The 20,346-nt window shown below is 43.8% G+C and overlaps 1 protein-coding gene across 1 annotated transcript in view; it reads left to right on the top strand.

The window, feature by feature from the left end:
• The window catches only part of gad3 (glutamate decarboxylase 3), a 57,254-nt gene that overhangs the window by 11,575 nt on the left and 25,333 nt on the right, over positions 1–20,346 (top strand). The window contains exons 4-8 of the mRNA XM_078229313.1: positions 3,077–3,167; positions 5,114–5,226; positions 8,002–8,117; positions 10,177–10,256; positions 12,324–12,378. Coding sequence (XP_078085439.1) covers positions 3,077–3,167; positions 5,114–5,226; positions 8,002–8,117; positions 10,177–10,256; positions 12,324–12,378 — 455 coding nt within the window. The remainder of the gene's footprint in view (positions 1–3,076; positions 3,168–5,113; positions 5,227–8,001; positions 8,118–10,176; positions 10,257–12,323; positions 12,379–20,346) is intronic.

Here is a 20,346-nt window from a genome sequence, read left to right as displayed (position 1 = left end):
CCCGGCAGTGGCAGCCATTGTTATAAAGAGAGTTTTAGCTACTCTCCAAATTTTCCTGACCCGCCCGCAGTGAAACCCGCTGCTGGTATGATCAGAAAAGCCCAGCCTAAGTCTATCTGCACTCACTATATAGACTTAGTACTGAAGGTATAACCTTTCTCAGCTTTTATATGGTATTTACAGCATAGTAAAAGGTCATTCGGCCCTACAGGTTCCTGCTGGTATTTATGCTCCACACTGCTCCCGCACTAGTTCATAAAATCACAGGGCGGAATGTTACCAGCACGTCTGCCCGAGGTTCGTACGATCCCGCCTGAGACCAACAGAGATTGTCGTTCTCCAAGCCTTGCCCGCCCCCAGAATCAGGGCAGGGCATGCCGGTAAAATTCCGGCCGCAGAATCCCTACAGTGCAGAAGGAGGCCATTTGACCCATCAAGCCTGCACCGACAACAATCCCACACAGGCCCTATCCCTGTAACACCACGTATTTACCCTGCTAATCTCCATGACATTAAAGGGAAATTTTTCATGGCCAATTAATCTAACCCACACATCTTTGGACCATGGGAAGAAACTGGAGCACCTGGAGGAAACACACGCAGACAAGGGGAGAACATGCAAACTCCACACAGTCACCCGAGGCCGGAATTGAACCCGGGTCCCTGGCACTGTGAGGCAGCAGTGCTAACCACTGTGCCACCGTGCTGGAATATCATTCCGTTACTTTTCCCCTCATGCATTTATGAAGCCTCCCCCTTGAAAGTATCTATACTATCCACTTTACCTACTCCCTGCGGCAAGGGAGCCCTCTATTCTGATCACTATCTAGGTAAATAGGATTCTGCTGAGTTTCTTACTGGATTTATGAGTAACAGTCTTATTCTGATGATTCTTTGGACTGGGGCCACCAACAAGTGGAAAACCGGTCTCTACAGCCAAGCTGTCAAACCTTAACATAATCATAAACAAGTCTTACAACACCAGGTTAATCATAAAGACCTTTATCTGGTATTCTAGAGGAAAGAGTCCCAGCCTGTTCCATCGTTTCTGGCAGCTTTATCCTGTCAGCAATAGTACCATCCTTCTAAGTCTTTTTTTGCACCTCCTTCAGTGCCTTTATTAAACTTTTATAACATAGAAACAAGAACTGCTCCAAGTGTGGTCAATCCAATGTTCTATACAAGTTGATCATAATTTCCCTGCTTATTAATTCCATCCCCTTTAGAAATGAACCCTGGGGTTTTGTTTGCATTTTAATAGCCTTTTTGATCTGCTTTGTTCCTTTGAATAATTTCTGAAACTGTGGCCATCAATATCACTCTACCTCATTTAGACTCTCGTTTCACAAGGAGAGAAATTACCTGCCTTTTCCTCCTACACTTCTCTACATTGAAATTCATCCTTACATGCCCATACTGTAAGTTCACTAACTTTTTTTCCAGTGGATGTTTTGCTGCACCACCCTATCTGGAGACCTAATATTCTCACGCATCAACACTCCTACAGTGTGTTTTTTTGTGTCTTGTTTTATTAAGCAGTGTAAAGTACAGTTGCTACATAAATGTGGATTATACAATGGCATTTGATCTCTGGCTCTGGAAGGCTAATTTACACAAACCAATATTAAGACCAGTGTAAATTTCTATCAAGCGTCAAAGTGCATATTTCTAATTTAATGCAATAGGTTGGCTCATTGGTGCACCATGATGACTGAGATTTTCCATGGGGCAGGATTTTCTGGTCTCGCTCATCCTGAAACTGTAAAATTCCGCCTGAGGTCAATGGACCTTTCCGTGGTGCGTCCCTTGCCTGTTCCGATTCCCGTGGCGCGCAGGACAGTAAAACTCCGGCTGAGATGTCTAAATTCAACTCGGCTACAGGGACATTGTCATATGCGATGTATTAAAACTACCCAGGACCCCTGGCTAGGATGTGAACCTAATGACATCGCCACAAATCAGCAGACACATTGTAAATTCAACAATTATCAACTGCTTCTCTGTGGCAAAATCATGTACGGACACAATTGTACCACAATGCACTTCCGATAATTATTACATCAGCACCACAACCAATTAACAGCATAATTAACCAATTTAAATTGTGCATCAAGAAGGTGGGGGCCGGGTGGGCACAATGTACAGGGCACAGGATGGCAGTGTTATGTGTCATGGTATAAAGGAACTTTTCAATTCCAGAAGACTCTGCCTTAACAAATATATGTTAAAAATATAAATAAGCAGATACCTTACATAAAAAAATACAGTAACATCTGTTTGGCAACATCAAATTAAATTACAAATTCCCAATCACAGGAAAAATTTTGATAATCCTAAGAAGATTCTTATTCAATTTCCACTAATTTGGAATTTTAGGGCAACATTCTAATACATTGTGCCATACTCCTGTGTACAGTCCTGACCATCTCAAGCTTGTTTGGCCCCATATCAATTGCTCATTTTGTCGGTACAGTGGATGCACCAATTTAGAGAGTGGACAACTATGTTTCATTGTTGTTCTATATTTAAAAGGATTGAAGGTTGCCTTCAGAACTAATAACATGATTTGATGGTGATGTCATTACGGTGTTGCCACAAGATGCTGTTATATTTACAGTTTGTACTCTGCGCAGTGCAGACAACATCTCCTGGAATAAAAACTGTTGTGTTGTTAGTCTGAATATATGTGTGCAAAGTACGTTCTTTGCTTTTTGTTAAAACTCGCGAACTTTAGCATAGTTAGGACTTTACCATTGTAAACTTCCAATGGGAAAGAAACGCTATTACCAAGCTGTAAGAGATGAATTCCCACAAAAGTTTCCCCAGCCAGCTGAAATAACTTGAGGAGCCCTGGAAATCACTGGCTGAATAACCATTTACACCAAGTTCCAACAATCTTCACAGCTTCTGCCACTGAGACAGAAAATCAGGAAAACTCTTTTGGACGTTTGCTCCCATTGTACTTACCAAAAAAGATTCAATCGCCAACTGTGAATGAAATAGTTCCCTCGGTAAATGAAGCAGATATTTACACAATACTAGAATAAGGTGTGTGTCACATACTTTCCTCCTTCAGGCCATCCCCACTTCTTCAATCAGCTTTCCAGTGGTCTGGACATCATTGGGTTAGCAGGAGAATGGCTGACTGCTGCTGCTAACACAAACATGTAAGTGGTTGTTTCTGTAAAATCAGATTGAGAAAATAAGTTTGTTTATTTATTCGTGTCACAAGTAGGCTTACATTAACACTGCAATGAAGTTACTGTGAAAATCCCCTAGTCGCCACACTCCGGCACCTGTTCGAGTACACTGAGGGAGAATTTAGCATGGCCAATACACCTAACCAGCACGCCTTTTGGATTGTGGGAGGAAACCAGAGCACCCGGAGGAAACCCACGCAGAGACGGGGAGAACGTGCAAACTCCGCACAGACAGTGACCCAAGCCGGTCGGTCCCTGGTTCTGTGAGGCAATAGTGCTAACCACTGTGTCACCGTATTGCATTAATAAAAGCAACAAGTGCTGGGAAAACTCAATAGGTCAGGCAGTGCCTGTGGAGAGAAAAACACACTTAATATTGGATGAACTGAAAAGTTGAATAAATATCAAACCAATATTTCCAACGTTTTCTGTGTTTTTCTTACATCCCCAGCATCTGCAGTATTTTGCTTTTATGAAAATGTCCTGTTGTTGCCCTGAAGCTGCCAATATAGAAATAAAAATCAAAGCATTAACATCTCCAGCCTTAAATCTCTTTTACTTATCAACATTCATTACCCAGGAGAGCTTGTGTCACAGTGGTAGTGCCCCTATCTCTGGACCAGAAGCTTTGCGTTCAAAGCCAACAGCAGAACCTGTTAGCCGTAGGAATGTTCATAATGTGGCTTAACAGACTGATAATTAGTTCAGGAATCTGTCCAACCCTTCACCCACTATTCCCCAAAGGGACAAAAACACTCTGGGTGCGAAGATGCACTTAAAATAAAAATCATCGCCTCACCGTCTCTCCCAACTCAAGTGTAGCCCTCAGTGGTGAAGCTGTTTTCATTTTTTGCGCAACTTCTCTTCCTCAGGACAGCCAAAAGCTCTTTATAAATATCAAGCGCATCCAAGACTTTCATCTGAATTCCACGTCTGGAGGCTGTATTTGCACTTCTCCCATTCCTGAAGAAGATCTTTCTTTTTGTTTCAGTCATCCATGGGACGTGGGAATTGTTGGCTGGGTCAGCATTTATTGCTCATCCCTAATTGCCCTTGAGAAGGTGACGGTGAGCTGCCTTCTTGCACCGCTGCAATCCATGTGGTGTAGGCACACCCACAGAGCTGTTAGGGAGTGAGTTCTAGGCATTTGATCCATTAACAGTGAAGGAACGGTGATATATTTCCAAGTCAAACTCAGATATTAAAAAGTCTCACAACTCCAGGTTAAAGTCCAACATGTTTTTTTGGAATCACGAGCTTTCGGAGCACTGCTCCTTCATCAGGTGAGTGGAGAAGTGGGTTCACAAACACGACATATATAGACAGAGATACAATTGCAAAATAATGGTTGGAATGCAAGTCTTTACAGGTGCAGACAGTGCGAGTGGAGAGAGGGATAATCACAGGTTAAAGAGGTGTGAATTGCTTCAAGCCGGGACAGTTAGTAGGATTTTGCAAGCCCAGGCCAAATATATTATGTTAAAGCATATTAAAGTATATATTAAAGTATCATTTTTTCTAAGAGATATACTTTGAGAATTATTTTATTGAAAATGCTTTGCAATGAAGTTACTGTGAAATTCCCCTAGTCACCACACTCTAGCACCTGTTCGGGTCAGTGCAAGTTTTTCAGACTGTGGGAAGAAACTGGAGCACCCGGAGGAAACCCACGCAGACATGGAGAGAACGTGCAGACTCCACACAGACAGTGACCCAAGCCAGGAATTTGACCCGGGTCCCTGCCACTGTGAGGCAGCAACTAACCACTGTGCCACTGTGCCACTGTGCCACCACATGACAAAGTTCCATCAGATTAACTTTGCCTGCTGAATATTCTGTGCTTTAACTTTATTGAGTTTCTAAGTATTTTATTTCCTCAGAGCCTCACTATCTTTTTTTAAATTCTAATGTAGGTTCACATATGAAATTGCTCCAGTCTTCATCATCATGGAAGAAATCCTTTTGAAGAAAATGTCTACAATGCTTGGATGGCCAAACAATGAAGCAGATGGCATTTTTTTACCAGGTAGGTTTGCCAGAAGGCGTACGATTGTGGGGGTTGGTTAGCCTAGTTGACAAGTGTGATGCAGAATGATGCCAAGAGCATGGGTTCAATGTATGTGCCAGCTGCGGTACTTCATGGAGGCCTGCCTCCTTATCATGCCCCAAGCTTGATGCAGAATCTGCCCCTCAAACTCTGCAGTATCAATTGTCTCTCTCCAATGGAATGAGATATCTATGGTGAAAGAAAAATGAGATGCCTAGAGTAAGAAGCCTAAGGTCCTCTGTGGACTATGGCTAATTACCATGATTACAATATAGACAGCATGGTGGCACAGAGGTTAGCACTACTGCCTCGTGGCGTCAGGGACCCGGGTTTGATTCCAGCCTTGGGTCACTGTCTGTGTGGAGTTTGCACACTCTCCCCATGTCTGCATGGGTTTCCTCCGGGTGCTCCGGTTTCCTCCCACAGTCCAAGGATATGCAGGTTAGGTGGATTAGCCATGCTAAATTGCCCCTTAGTGTCCCAAGATGTGTAGTTTAGGTTTAGGGTTAGTGGGGTAAATGTGTGAGGTTATCGGGAGGGAGGGAGGAAAAGAGGGGGTGGAAATATGTAAGATGCTCTTTCGATGAGCTGGTGCAGATTCGATGGGCTGAATAGCCACCTTTTGCACTGTCGGGATTGTATGGTTCTGTGTAAAGTCATTATGAGGGATTTTCTAAGTGGGATATCACAATCCAAATTTACCTCCTGGCTGCATTGATTTACAGAAAGAGAGTACTTCTCTGAACACATTTAAAAGTCTTTCAAAGGCTCACGAAGAAGTCTCACAACACCAGGTTAAAGTCCAACAGGTTTATTTGGAATCATGAGCTTTTGGAGCGCTGCTCCGCCACTCACCCGATGAAGGAGCGGCGCTCCGGAAGCTCATGATTCCAAATAAACCTGTTGGACTTAAACCTGGTGTTGTGAGACTTCTTACTGTGCCCACCCCGGTCTAACGCCGGCAACTCCACATAATGGCTCTTGAGACAGTTAAAGTGTGAATGGAACTATCAGTTTGTCATTTGGAGCGAATCCCATTGTATGGTGGGCAAATGGCATTAACTTAAAGCTCCTTTTTTGAAAGGTATTTAATCAAGAACATTTATGGTAAACTGTCCAGACTAACATTTCAAATATTCTATTCTTGGCCATAACAAATTTGAGATGACACTGACGAATTCTTGGGTACAGTGATATGAGTCACTTCTTTAAGCAATCTTCATACTAATCCGCTGTAGGAGTTGACTCCCATTGTGTGTGATATCCACATATACAACAGAGAGACTTCAGAGTTTAACAAGGAAACGTGACAGTTCCGTGTACCATCATTGTGCAATGGTTTTCCTTCAGTTTTTCCAAAATAGCCTGAGCTGGCTCAAAATTTGGTTTTAATCATAAGCTGCTTTATTCTGTAGTGAGTCATAAAAACATAGAAGATAGGAGCAGGAGGAGGCCATTTGGCCCTTCGAGGCTGCTCCACCATTCATCACCATCATGGCTGATCATCCAACTCAATAGCCTAATCCTGCTTTCTCCTCATAACCTTTGATCCCATTCGCCCCAAGTGCTATATCCAGCCGCCTCTTGAATACATTCAATGTTTTGGCATACACACACAACAATGAGATTGACCAGAGTTCCTTAACCTGGTGCAACTTACGTTCGCATATTGTTGCAAAATCAGAGAAAATCCCTGGTATGTCACACAGCTCTCTATGAGTCAGAGGGGTGTGGTTTCAAGTCCCACTCCAGTATAAAGATCTAGGGCGGGACTTTATGGCCTCGCTCGGACCCCACCCTTATACGTAAGATCATCTCCAATTTACCTCAGGCCACTTAAAAGTTTTTTAAAGTTTAAGGTAAAGTTTATTTATTAGTGTGCAGTGTGACACATCCACTGATGACTGTTTTAATCATAATGGACAATGTAGGCTTACATTAACACTGATGAAGTTACTGTGAAAATCCCCTAGTCGCCACACTCTGGCGCTTGTTCGGGTACACTGAAAGAGAACTCAGCATGGCCAATGCACATAACACATATGTCTATCGGACTGTGGGAGGAAACCAGAGCACCTGGAGGAAACCCACGCAGACATGGAGAGAACGTGCAGATTCCACACAGGCAGTGACACAAGCCAGGAATCGAACCTGCGTCTCTGGCGCTGTGAGGCAGCACTGTGCCATTGTGCCACCATGCTGCTCCTATCCTTTCTCCATTCCCCTTGATCCATAATGTCCAAAAATCTATCAATTTCATAGAATCCTACTGTGCAGAAAGAGGCCATTCTGCCCATTGAGTCTGCACCAACCACAATCCCACCCAGGCCCTATTCCCCTAACCCACATATTTACCCTGTTAGTCCCCCTGACACTAAGGTCAATTTTAGCACAGCCAATCAACAGAACCCACACATCTTTGGGAGGAAACTGGAGCACCCGGAGGAAACCCACGCAGACACAGGGAGAAGGTGCAAACTCCACACAAACAGTGACCCGAGGCCAGAATTGAACTTGGGTCTTTGGTGCTGTGAGGCAGCGGTGCTAACCACACTGCCACCGTGCTACCCCAGTCTTGGATATCACCAGTGGCTAAACATCCAATGCCTCTCAGGTAGAGAAAGTACCTTTAATTCATGTAACTGAGAAAAAAAAGGTTCAGAAATGATTTTCCAGTTGGTATGATAAAGTAACCATATGATCCCGAGGGGGAAACTGTGACGTATTCCAGACCTGTTGACACCTGTTTTATAGGGGGAGCCATGTCAAACCTGTACAGCATACTCGTTGCTCGTTTCAAGCGATTTCCGGAAGTGAAGACTCAAGGTGTAGCCAGCCTTCCCAGGATGGTCTTATTTACTTCAGAGCTGGTGAGTGTTCTGCAGTCGATAATAACATATTTAATTAGAAGTTTATCCAAAAAGAGCCCTTATTTATTCTTGCACAAAAGAGTTAAATTATAGCACTTAGACCCCAATTCACATTGTCTCTCTTTACCTGCCCAGTGTCAGTTTTCTTTGTTCATTCTCAAGATGGCAAGGGCCTCATTTATTGCCCATTCAAAATTGCTCTTAAATAGGTGGCAATCCTCCTACATCTGAGTGTTTTTTAAAAACCATTCAAGAGGACAGTTGAGTATCAACTACAATGATGTGCATTTGGAGTCACATATAAGCCATATGCCTTCAGAGTCTATGGGGGCGATCTTGAGCCTTCGTTTGCAGCCAGCCTGGCAATGCCAACCAGTGCCAGCGGGTAGTGCCAGGGACAGATCCCCCTGGGCGCCTCATGGGAAAGTGGTGGGGGGGGGGATCCATTTATACGTGGTAGTGGGTGGGAGTGGGTGTGGGAGCTGGGGATGCCAGTGATGGCCATTGGGGGGGTGGAGGGGTGGGGTGTTTAGGGGGAAGAGGTCTGATGTTTGGAGAGAAGGGGCGGGGGGGGTGCCAACACTGACTGCTGCGGGTGGAAGGGTGAATGCCATCATCGATCGGGAGATGGGGAAAGAAATACCTGCTCTGATCGGGGGTGGAGGGCGGGGGGGGGGAATGCTGACTCTGAATAAAGGGGAGGTGGGAGAGTGAATGTGCCAGCTCCAAATATTATGGGGAGGGGGTTGTGGGGGGAGCCCCTGAAACCTCTGTGGTGGGGTGGGAGGGGGAGGTTACTCTTTAAGCTTTGATTGGGGTGCCCTTTAAACATGGCGCCCTGAACTCAGTGCAGCTGAGCTTTGCTGGTTTTTTGAAGCCCCGCCCCCCCTCCCCACATGAAGACATGAAAGACACCCACCTGGTTTTTGTGACAGAGTGAGGCTCTGAAGAGCCACATGCCGTTTTTCTCGCCGGGACCGACACTTCGCCATTCTTCGGCCAAGTTCCTCCTACCTTTTCTGACGGACACTTGTAATTTTTAAACGCTACTTTTTCTCAACTGATCAGAACACCGGCTCTCAATAACCGTGCACCCATGCTGCCTGTTCTTCATCGCAATGCTGCTTTCCATTCCTATCGGAAAATGCAACTTCCCTTTAAACCGTTCTGAAGGCCCTCAGACAGCTGAACAGGAATGAGTTTGATCAAGAAAGCTAACACCAGCTGCAACAATCTGGAGGCTTTATCAACAATAAAGAGATTCACTCCGTTAATATTTAAACAAACATTGTCATGGTCACAACTCACAGACAAATCCAGCACCTGCTCCATTACCTTGGAGATCCATTTAATGCACATTGACATTGGGATTTCCAAGTTCAGTTTATAGGAATATTCTATCATGCATCTTCATCCGGTTGAGTAAAGCCAGAGCTCTATAGTTATAGAATCCCTACAGTGCAGAAGGAGGCCATTCAGCCCATCGAGCCTGCACCAACCACAATCCCACCCAGGCCCTATCCCCATATCCCTATGCATTTACCCTCGCTAGTCACCCTTGACACTAAGGGGCAATTTAGCATGGCCAATCCACCTAACCCGCACATCTTTGGACAGTGGGAGGAAACCAGAGCACCCGGGGGAAATCCACGCAGACACGGGGAGAATGTGTAAACTCCGCACAGACAGTGACCCAAGCCAGGAATCGAACCCAGGTCCTTGGCGCTGTGAGGCAGCAGTGCTAACCACTGTGCTACCGTGCCACCCCAGTTGGGGCCGTGTTGCATAAGTGACATAGGTGTAAACCAATGGACCGATGGGCATTAACTCCATCCAGTTTTGTATCATGAAAACCTATTTCTTTCTTCAGCACATGCTGAGGAGGGCCAGGAAAGGAAGGCAATGATTAAACAACACATTTTTAACATTTATGATTAAATCAAGAAGTTCCACTGCCACTTGAAATTTCGGAAACAGTCACCAGTGGATGTGTCACACCGCTGGCCACACCTGTTACTTTTCCAAGGTTAAACATAACTTTTTTTCTGATTTTCCTCAGAGCCACTATTCAATTGTGAAAGCTGCCGGAGTGCTTGGATTCGGAACAGACAATGTGATTCCGGTAAAATGCAACGGGAGGTAATAACCTGATGCATTGATGCTAACTCTGCCTAAGTACAGAAAATATTGAATAAAAACCATATTTCTCTTTTTAGTTGTTTAAGAATCTGGGGAGGGATCATCAGTTTCTGAAAGGATTCACACCGGATGCAAACCAGCCAAGTTGCCAACTGTTGCAAGTTCACAGAGGCTACCACTAAACTGTTATAGTCTAAACCTTCCCAAGGCAATTGAAAATCACAATTTATACAGTATCTTTAGTATCATAAATACTATGATCGCCATAAAGACCAATAACTTTTTAAAATAAATGTAAACTTCTAGTTAATAGCTGAAAGGATGACACAACAAGACTTCATAGAATCATAGAATCACTACAGTGCAGAAGGAGGCCATTTGGCCCATCAAGTCTGCACCGACTTGGGGTTACGGGGGTAGAGCATCCCACCCCCGTGACCCCACATATTTACTCCACTAATCTACACACCTTGGGATATTAAGGGACAATTTAACATGGCCAATCCACCTAACCTACATATCTTTGGACTGTGGGAGGAAACTGGAGCACCCGGAGGAAAACCACGCAGACACGGGGAAAACATGCAAACTTCACACAGTCAAGGTTGGAATCAAACCCGGGTCCCTGGCACTGAGAGGACGCAGTGCTAACCACTGTGCTGCCCATGTCTTAAGACTGTTACTGTAACAAGAGACTAAAAGCACCTTTGACTAAACACGAGCTTTGTAGGCAACTTATACATGAAACCACAAAGACATGACATTCCTCTTTTACTTTTAGCACAATAGAAAATACACTTCACAGATGTATCACAAGGAAGTTGGAGGGTAGGTTCTTCCATCTTGAAATGTCCTCTCTCTTACTTACCTTCCATTACAGTCTGCAGCTCCTTTCAAGCTGGTAGGCTCAGATGGGCATAACTGTTCTCTCCAGTTTTTCGGTCAGTCTTTTCCCTACACTTAGCTGTTCCACTTTCTTTACCATCACTGTCTGCAGGAACTATTTGCAGGAATATCCAAAGCCCTATGGATGGAGAAGAGTTCTGATATCACAGCATCACAGAATCACAGAATACTACAGTGCAGAAGAGGCCCTTCGGCCCATCGAGTCTGCACCAATGCATGAAAGGCCCTGACCTGCCCACTTAATCCCACTTGCCAGCACTTGGCCCATAGCCCTGAATGTTATGATGTGCCAAACACTCATCCAGGTACTTTTTAAAGGATGTGAGGCAACTCGCAACTCGCCTCCACCACCCTCCCAGGCAGCGCATTCCAGACCGTCACCATTCTCTGGGTAAAAAAGATTTTCCTCCCTAAACCTCCCAGCCCTCACTTTTAACTTGTGTCCTCTCATAACTGACTCTTCAACTAAGGGGAACAGCTGCTCCCCATCTACCCTGTCCAGGCCCCTCATAATCTTGAATACCTCAATCAGGTCTCCCCTCAGTCTTCTCTGCTCCAACAAAAACAATCCAAGCCGATCCAACCTCTCTTCATAACTTAAATGTTCCGTCCCAGGCAGCATCCTGGTGAATCTCCTCTGCACCCCCTCCAGTGCGTTCACATCCTTCTTATAATGTGGTGACCAGAACTACTACTCCAGCTGTGGCCTCACCAAAGTTCTCTACAACTCCATCACGACCTCTCTGCTTTTGTAATCTATACCCTGATTGATAAAGGTGGGTGTGCCATATGCCTTTTTCACCACCCTATTAACCTGCCTTTCCACCTTCAGAGATATAGTTTCCCTTAGATGACTCTTCTTCCTCCACCTCCAACATTGTCTCGCTCCTCCGTGCATCTTTCTCTTGAGGCCTATAGGAACGGCTTTGATATTGTTTGGTTTGATAACATTCCTGTGAATAACCTTGGGACATTTGAATATGTTAAACATGCTATATAAATGCAAGTTGATGTTATCCCTCAGATGGGATCAGAATATAACTGAATATTCGAGTGCTCTAATACGCAAGGGAAATTCTGAGAATGTTATTTACCGTTGTAAATAAGAACTAAATTGAGCATTTCAATTAAACCTTTCTATTTCTCTAATTATGCTCACAGAGGGAAGATTATCGCAGCTGAATTAGAAGCAAAAATTATTGAAGCTAAAGAAAAGGTTTGTGACTTTTATGAAAGTGAGTTAATATCCAATACTTACCTTTGCTGTTATTCTTTCCTTAATGGACTAATGGAACTGTGAAAAACTGAATTTCAAACTAAGGTTATTTAGTTCATGTAAATACTATGGATATATCTTCATTCTGTGATGGAAAGGTTAATTAATCTGTATTTTAATTACATTCATAGACCAAAGCTGAATGGTAGGCGTGTTTAATTTGGCTGCAGAGGAGTTTGGGCAATACAAATTAGGTTGAGGAAGGAAAAAATAATGTTTTTCTTATACTTTTTGATTAGATCCTCTGTAATCAAGCCAACATTGCATCAATAGATCAACTTAAAGTGTAGAATATTCACCCATAAGACTAAAAGAGATTGTTTCTCAATTTAGCAAAATGCCATTTCTAAGGAAATAGGATATATTCCATTCCCTAATTAGCAAAAACTCAACAAAGTAACTTGATTTTGGTACAAGCAGTCGAAGAGGAAATGCAACAGCACGGACTGAAGGTTGGTCGACAAACAAATTTAAGGTTAGTAGCTGTTTTTGAAACCTTGATCCATTGGCTGGAATTTTCCCCCACAACCCACTGCTGTTGCCAGCAAGAACAGAGAATTTAGCACTCCACCAAATCTCCATCCACTGCGGAGGGACTGGAGAATCCCAGCCACGGGCGAGATCGGAGAATCCAGAGCATTGGTTGTCACAATGATTTGGGCTGGGGAAGGCAAGCATGAAATTTCCTGATAGACCAAAATGGAGGAGTTTGGTGAGAAATAGAGAAAACTCAAAAGATTCAGGTAGACAGAGGTAAGTTAACAAAATAGGCAAATTAAATCTAATGTGAAGTTAGGGAGAAAAGCAGGGAGTGGTGTTCTCTGGTCTCCCCGTCATGAGTTGCTTGGTAATGGGAGACAGTGCAATTTCTGGTGCGGGATTGACTAAGTTATGCTAATGCTGCTTTTAATGGAATTTACATTTCATTAGCAGGCCAGGGGGAAACCCCAGCCAGGAGCGTTTACACTCCATTGGGGTTTACAATAGCTCCCCACTAGTAGGGAGCTGGCAGCCCAACCTCGCTGCAGTGAAGGGGGGCCATGGAGACCCTCCAGTGGGACAGGGGCATGGGAGGGGTTGCCCCCTGGGCATTGGCAGTTGGCAGTGCCAGCCTGGCCTCCAGGGTACATCCTGGCACTGCCTAAGGTGCAAAATAGCAATGCCCAGGATATATCTTGGCACTGCCCACTGGGCATCCTTAATGTGCTGCTTCTGGGTCAAAGGTCATCACATTTTTCAGATAAGACATTAAGGTGAAGTGCTTCTCAGCCAAACACAAAAGATCTGATGGCCACTATTTGAAGGAGAATGGGGACATTATTTCCGGTGTCCTAGCCAACATTTATCCCTCATTAGACATCACAGAAACAGGCATCATTGTCTGTTTTTGGGAGCTGTTCTGCACATGTTGGCTGCCACATTTCTTATACCACAGAAGTGGCTACACATCAAAGCACACTATTCATTGTAAAGTGCTTTAGGGCATCTGATTTGATTTGATTTATTATTGTCACGTATTGGGATACAGTGAAAAATATTGTTTCTTACGTGCTATACAGACAGGACATACTGTTCATGGAGTACATAGGGTAGAAGGAAAGGAGAGGGTGCAGAATGTAGCGTTACAGTTACAAATAGGGTGTAGAGAAAGATCAGCTTAATATAAGGTAGGTCCAGTCAAAAGTCTGATGGCCGCAGGGGGAGTCAGTTAGTATGTGTCATCAGACTGCTGCATCTTTTTCCATACGGAAGAAGGTGGAAGAGAGAATATCCAGGGTGTGTAGGGGTATCCTTGATTATGCTGACTGCTTTTCCAAGGCAGCAGGAAGTGTAGACAGAGTCAATGGATGGGAGGCTAGTTTGCATGATGGATTGGGCTACATTCACGACCCTTTGTAGTGGTATTCATCATGAAATTTACCAAATAAATGCAAGTCTTTTTTTTTTCCAATCTACCAGCCTCCTCCTTCACCAAATCATTTTTTCCATTTCCAACATCTATAACATTCACACCAGCAAACACATTGCCCTTCCTTCACTTCTGTGCTCTCCAGAGGACAGATTGGTCTTGGATTACTGTCCACTTCAACTTCCTGATGAACTTTCCCTGGTTCTTTCCCATAAAATGTTAGCAGATGCATCACTGCTCTATTCTCCTCTTCCTGCATCATTTTCCAACACACCAAAGACTCCTTCCAGAGAATATAGTAATTATATTTACTTGTTCCTCTAATGTGGAGTGCTATATGCAAATTTACAATGTTACAAAATACAACCTTTTAAATCGAAAACCAAATGCAAACTAGGTGACAGCTTTGTTGACAATGTTTAATTTGTCCACAAATCATAGAATCATAGAATCCTACAGTGCAGAAAGAGGCCATTCAGCCCATCGAGTCTGCACCAACCACAATCCCACCCAGGCCCTATCCACATATCCCTACATATTTACCCACTAACCCCTCTAACCTATGTATCCCGGGACACTAAGGGGCAATTTAGAATGGCCAATCAACCTAGCCCGCGTATCTTTGGACTGATATGACTGATGCAACGAAGACCAACAGAAGTCTAAGAAAGAGTAGTCCATCTTTCTCCTTTGTATTCTCCATTCTCCTGACTAAAACATTCGTCTAAATTGCTTCAGACTTAGCCAGATCCACCAACTCCTGTGCTGCAAAGATCGTTAACATGCATGAGGTGGGACAATCAGCTTTCAGGTGGAAGCGGAGAGCATTTTCACACGCTTGTTGAAAGGTGGTTCTGGTTTGTGGGGCAGGGTCTGTGCCTCAGGCTTCTATCTGGTTTCTCTGGTTAGCTTGGTGAAGTTGATAGAATCCTGACAGTGCAGAAGGAAGCCATTCAACCCAGCGAGTCTGCACTGACCATCCAAAAGAGCACTCTACCTCGGCCCAATCCCCGGCCTTATCTCCATCATGGCAAATACGAGATATAGGATAAAGATAACAGCCAAAAATATGATTACCCCATGTACTTACCTATTGTTCCTAACCATCCACCCGCCCAACCAAAAATTCCCTAAGAATCTGGTCCCTTAAACTTCTTAACCTCCTTTCAGCTATGGTCCACTAAGCTTCCTATTTCCTCAGAATGGTCAGGGATGTATGTGCAGAATTCAGACCCTATTATAGCACATGTCCCACCTTTTTCAGCCAACAAATAATCTAGGGCCATCCTGTTCTGCAAAGTCACTGTTCTTATGGCTGTCACCTCATTGCTTAACGCTTTTATAGATTTGTAGTATTGTTTGCCACCACTTCTAGTAATTTAGCTAATTTTACTGTTTCGACTGAGGTAAATCCCACTCCGACAGAGGGATAAAGGATCAAAAGGAATTGTTGTGTTTTTGTAAGGGCTCGTTTAGCCCGATAAAGGGGGTGATGTGTTAGGGAGGGCAAATGATAGATATAAGGTATTACATATCCCAGGTAACATGACCCTTCCCAATTTAATGGCAACCAGGGATATGTTTTGTGGCCACACACAAAGTATGTTCCATTTGAGGTTCGTAAACTGATACAATTTCCTTCAGTCATAGTCTTTGCAGATGTGAGGATCAGTGAATGGTCATACTTACTTGTTTCTGCATTCCATCCACCTGTCTGTGTACTGACCAGACAAATTGTCCCATTGGATCTCCCCAGTCCTGTTGTGTTAGTAAGGAACAAGATAAGGGGCTTCTGAGAAAGGTTATAATTAGTTTGGAACTATCCCTTAAATTTATTCATATTATACCAAGCTGATTCCCAATGTTCCTTGCTATCCCTTAGTCCTTCCTTAAGAAAGTACTATTGTTGTTCTGATTCTGGGAGACCTTTTCTGATTCAGCCACCATACTGCTGTTTCTGATTCATTGAAAGGAGTTGGTCTTAAAGGAATATCTCCCTTTGAGTGTGTCAGTACATGTGTACACACCCAACAGCTGGAAGCGTTGATACCCTTGCGCTGTTGGATTTGGGTGGGGGACAGACTGTACCTTTTCTGTTTTTCCCAGATTCATGGTTTGACAGGTAACATATCTTTCACCAATTTGTTTCGCGTTTGCGGAAATACCTGGTGCATATCATGTTTTTAAAATATTGTCTGCCATCCCCCCTTTGCCCGCATGTGTGAAAGTATGAACACAGCGGACAATCCATGGGAGTAAGGATCTGGGTGCCACCATGTGACCGTCGTGGTGAACCCACACTCCCTCTGGTGTTTTATTACACTGACCTTGTGCCCAGGCTAACACCTCCTCAGTGCTGGCCTGTGATTGTGAGGCCAGTAGATCATTAATTGCGGGCGGTGGATCAATGGGTTTGGTGCATCTAGGGACATAAGCAGACACCTGGAGTGCTGGGTCTGAGAGAGCAGCCCCTCATGCACAGGTGTGTGACATCTGCATGAAGGTATTTATCTGCAATTCAGACAATGCAGGTATTACAAATATCACAAGAAAATAGAATCTTAATGTCCAATTTCCTCCATCAGTGAGGCTGACGATTCCTTTTCCTCGGGACCTGGAGCCCTCTTGTAATGAGATGCTGGATCCATGTCGGTCTCTCCTTCACCTTGAGCGCAGTGTTGGTGGTCAAGAAGACTTGATTGGGGCCCTCAAATCTTGGGTGAAGACTATTCTCTCTTTTAAGCACCTTCACATAAACAAAGTCACTCGATTCTAAGCTGTGGCACCTCCCTTCTGCGGGATCAGTCTGAGCTTCCTTTACCTGGGAATGGAAACTAGAAATACATTTTGTTAACGCAATACAATAGTTTAGCATATTTTTTTCCATTCTGTGGCTATCCATCTGCTTAGCAGTAAGTGGTGCAGAAAAAGGCAAATGTTGAACGATTTTGTATGGTGATAGCCCAGTTGTTCTGTTTGTTGCTGACCGCATTACCATTAATGCTAGGGATAACAGTCCAACCCATTTTAGCCCAGTTTCAGCACACGGTTTTGCCAGTTTGTTCTTCAGCAATCCATTATATCTCTCTACCAGTCCAGCTGACTGTGGGTGATAACTGAAATGAAAATGCTGATTGATTTGCAATGCTCGGCACATTTCTTTCATAACTGTCCCAGTAAAATCTGATCCATTATCACTTGAAAGCTGTACGGGTATGCCAAATCGTGGTACAATTTCTTTTAGCAAATATTTAGCAACAGTAATAGCATCATTCCTTTTACATGGAAAGGCTTCAATCCACCTAGAAAATACATCTACAATTACTGATACATAAATCCCAGACACGGGAGTAATTCAATAAAATCCATTTGCAGATTTACAAAGGGTCCTGTTGGATTTGGGTGGGGGACAGACTGTACCTTTTCTGTTTCTCCCAGATTCATGGTTTGACAGGTAACACATCTTTCACTAATTTGTTTCGCGTTTGCGGAAATACCTGGTGCATATCATGTTTTTAAAATATTGTCTGCCATCCCCCCTTTGCCCGCATGTGTGAAAGTATGAACACAGCGGACAATCCATGGGAGTAAGGATCTGGGTGCCACCGCACGGCCGTCGTGGTGAACCCACACTCCCTCTGCTGTTTTATTACACTGATCTTGTGCCCAGGCTAACACCTTCTCAGTTGCTGGCCTGTGATTGTGAGGCCAGTAGATCATTAATTGCGGCCGTGTAATCAATGGATTTGGTGCATTTAGGGACGTAAGCAGACACCTGGAGTGCTGTGTCTGAGATAGCAGCCCCTCGTGCAGCCCTTTCATTGCCCAACTCAACTTCATCTTGGTGACCTGTGTGTGCTTGGCACTTAATAACTGAAATTTTCTGGGGGCACTGGGGGCAAGTAGGAGGTTATCAACCTGTTCAGCATTTTTAATCGTTGAGCCAGCTGAGGTTAGGTACCCTCGGCATTTCCAAATCTGTCCATAATCATGGGTTACTCCGGATGCATACCGTGAGTCAGTGTAAATATTGACAGTTCGTCCTGGAGCCAGAGTACATGCTCGGGTTAAAGCAAACAGCTCTGCCTACTGGGCGGGAAAAGTATTTGGTAATGCTGCAGCTTCGACTATGCAGTGATGTGTGACAATAGCATAACCGGCTCAGGGCTGACCTCGTTTGTCCCTTAAAACTGATCCATCTACAAAATATCTCAGATCTGGGTTGCGCATTGGGTTAATCATATTTTTGGCCGTTATCTTTACCCTATGTCTGGTATTTGCCATGATAAAGTGTTGCTGTGCACGGCTCGGAAATGCAGTTATTCCAGGAGCTGCAGCCGCGATGATGATAATAACAACCCCAAAAGTCTCAGAGAATGCAGTAGACATGGACATGGCGAGACTTTACAAGATTCGGTTAGATTGAAATTGTTGTCCTTGAGAAGGACAAGAGGAGGGAATGTAGAAAGATAGAAAAGGGCTACTGTAACATTGTCAGACTCCACTAGGGTTTCTGTTTAATCAACTTAGATGTAGAATTCACTTTCTTAATGGGGAGTAAATTTGTTAGTAATTGTAATGAGGTGTTTTAAATGCTTTGTAGTTTTAAAGGTACATGTATTATCTTTAATTAGTCCATACATATAAATATATCTTCTAAGCATTTTTAGAAATTAAACAAAGAAACTTTGATGCACAGTTACAGAGTGTCCCTTTGATACTAAACATATGTTAAATACATTCCTTTAAAGCACCCAACTGTTGGAATCACAAGGAGACTTAATTGCCTCACCAGACACCTTATCAGAAACAACTGATACAAGAGTGAGTTTTAATGAAGCTGCCTTCACAGTTTCTAATCAAAACAGAGTCAGGAAGATATTAGTGTCTTAGCTAACGAAAGAGTTATGATGGGGGACTTAGTGGGAACTGACAAGAATTCATGGTAACATGATGATCCCCTTGAAACTGTAGGTAGTGATAAAAAGCTCAGTCATTGAATTGATAAGCAATATATACACGTGTTTCATTAAGTTGGCAATAAACAAAACTTATCAAGGCTATAATTGGGAAACATCCTGAAGGCAAGATGGGTTGACCACATCCCTGAGAGATTTAGTTAACTTCACTGACAAGGCCATAAAATACTAATGGCTTTTGTAGGCCCCCCTTTATCAATTAAAGGATGCCCATGTGAGACTGTTTTAGTGAAGATGCTTTGTGAGGCTGCTATCAAAATAGAGTAAGAGTTTTAACAACACCAGGTTAAAGTCCAACAGGTTTATTTGGTAGCAAATGCCATTAGCTTTCGGAGTGCTGCTCCTTCATCAGATGGAGTGGAAATCTGCTCTCAAACAGGGCACAGAGACACAAAATCAAGTTACAGAATACTGATTAGAATCCGAATCTCTACAGCCAACTAGGTCTTAAAGATACAGACAATGTGAGTGGAGGGAGCATTAAGCACAGGTTAAAGAGATGTGTATTGTCTCCAGACAGGACAGCCAGTGAGATTCTGCAAGTCCAGGAGGCAAGCTGTGGGGGTTACTGATAGTGTGACATAAACCCAACATCCCGGTTTAGGCCGTCCTCATGTGTGCTATCAGTTTCTGCTCAGCGACTCTGCGCTGTCGTGTGTCGTGAAGGCCGCCTTGGAGAACGCTTACCCGAAGATCAGAGGCTGAATGCCCATGACTGCTGAAGTGCTCCCCCACAGGAGGGAGCAAACTCCTTGCAGGAGCCATATCGAGCTCTGATACAACCAGAAAGAATACTTTCTATGATGCATCTGTAAAAGTTGGTGAGAGTCACAGCGGGCATGCCAAATTTTGTTAACTTCCTGTGAAAGTAGATATGTTTGTGGGATTTCTTAACTATAGCATCAGCATGGAGGCACCAGGACAGTTTGTTGGTGATCTGGACACCTGGAAACTTGAAGCTCTCGTCCATTTCAACTTCATCACTGTTAATGTAGACAGGGTCGTGTTCTCCTTTACACT

Source organism: Mustelus asterias, chromosome 2 (assembly GCF_964213995.1).
Source record: "Mustelus asterias chromosome 2, sMusAst1.hap1.1, whole genome shotgun sequence".
In the NCBI taxonomy this organism is placed as follows: domain Eukaryota; kingdom Metazoa; phylum Chordata; class Chondrichthyes; order Carcharhiniformes; family Triakidae; genus Mustelus; species Mustelus asterias.
The sequence above is the reverse complement of the archived record's forward strand: the minus strand, read 5'-3'. Positions and strand labels throughout refer to the sequence as shown.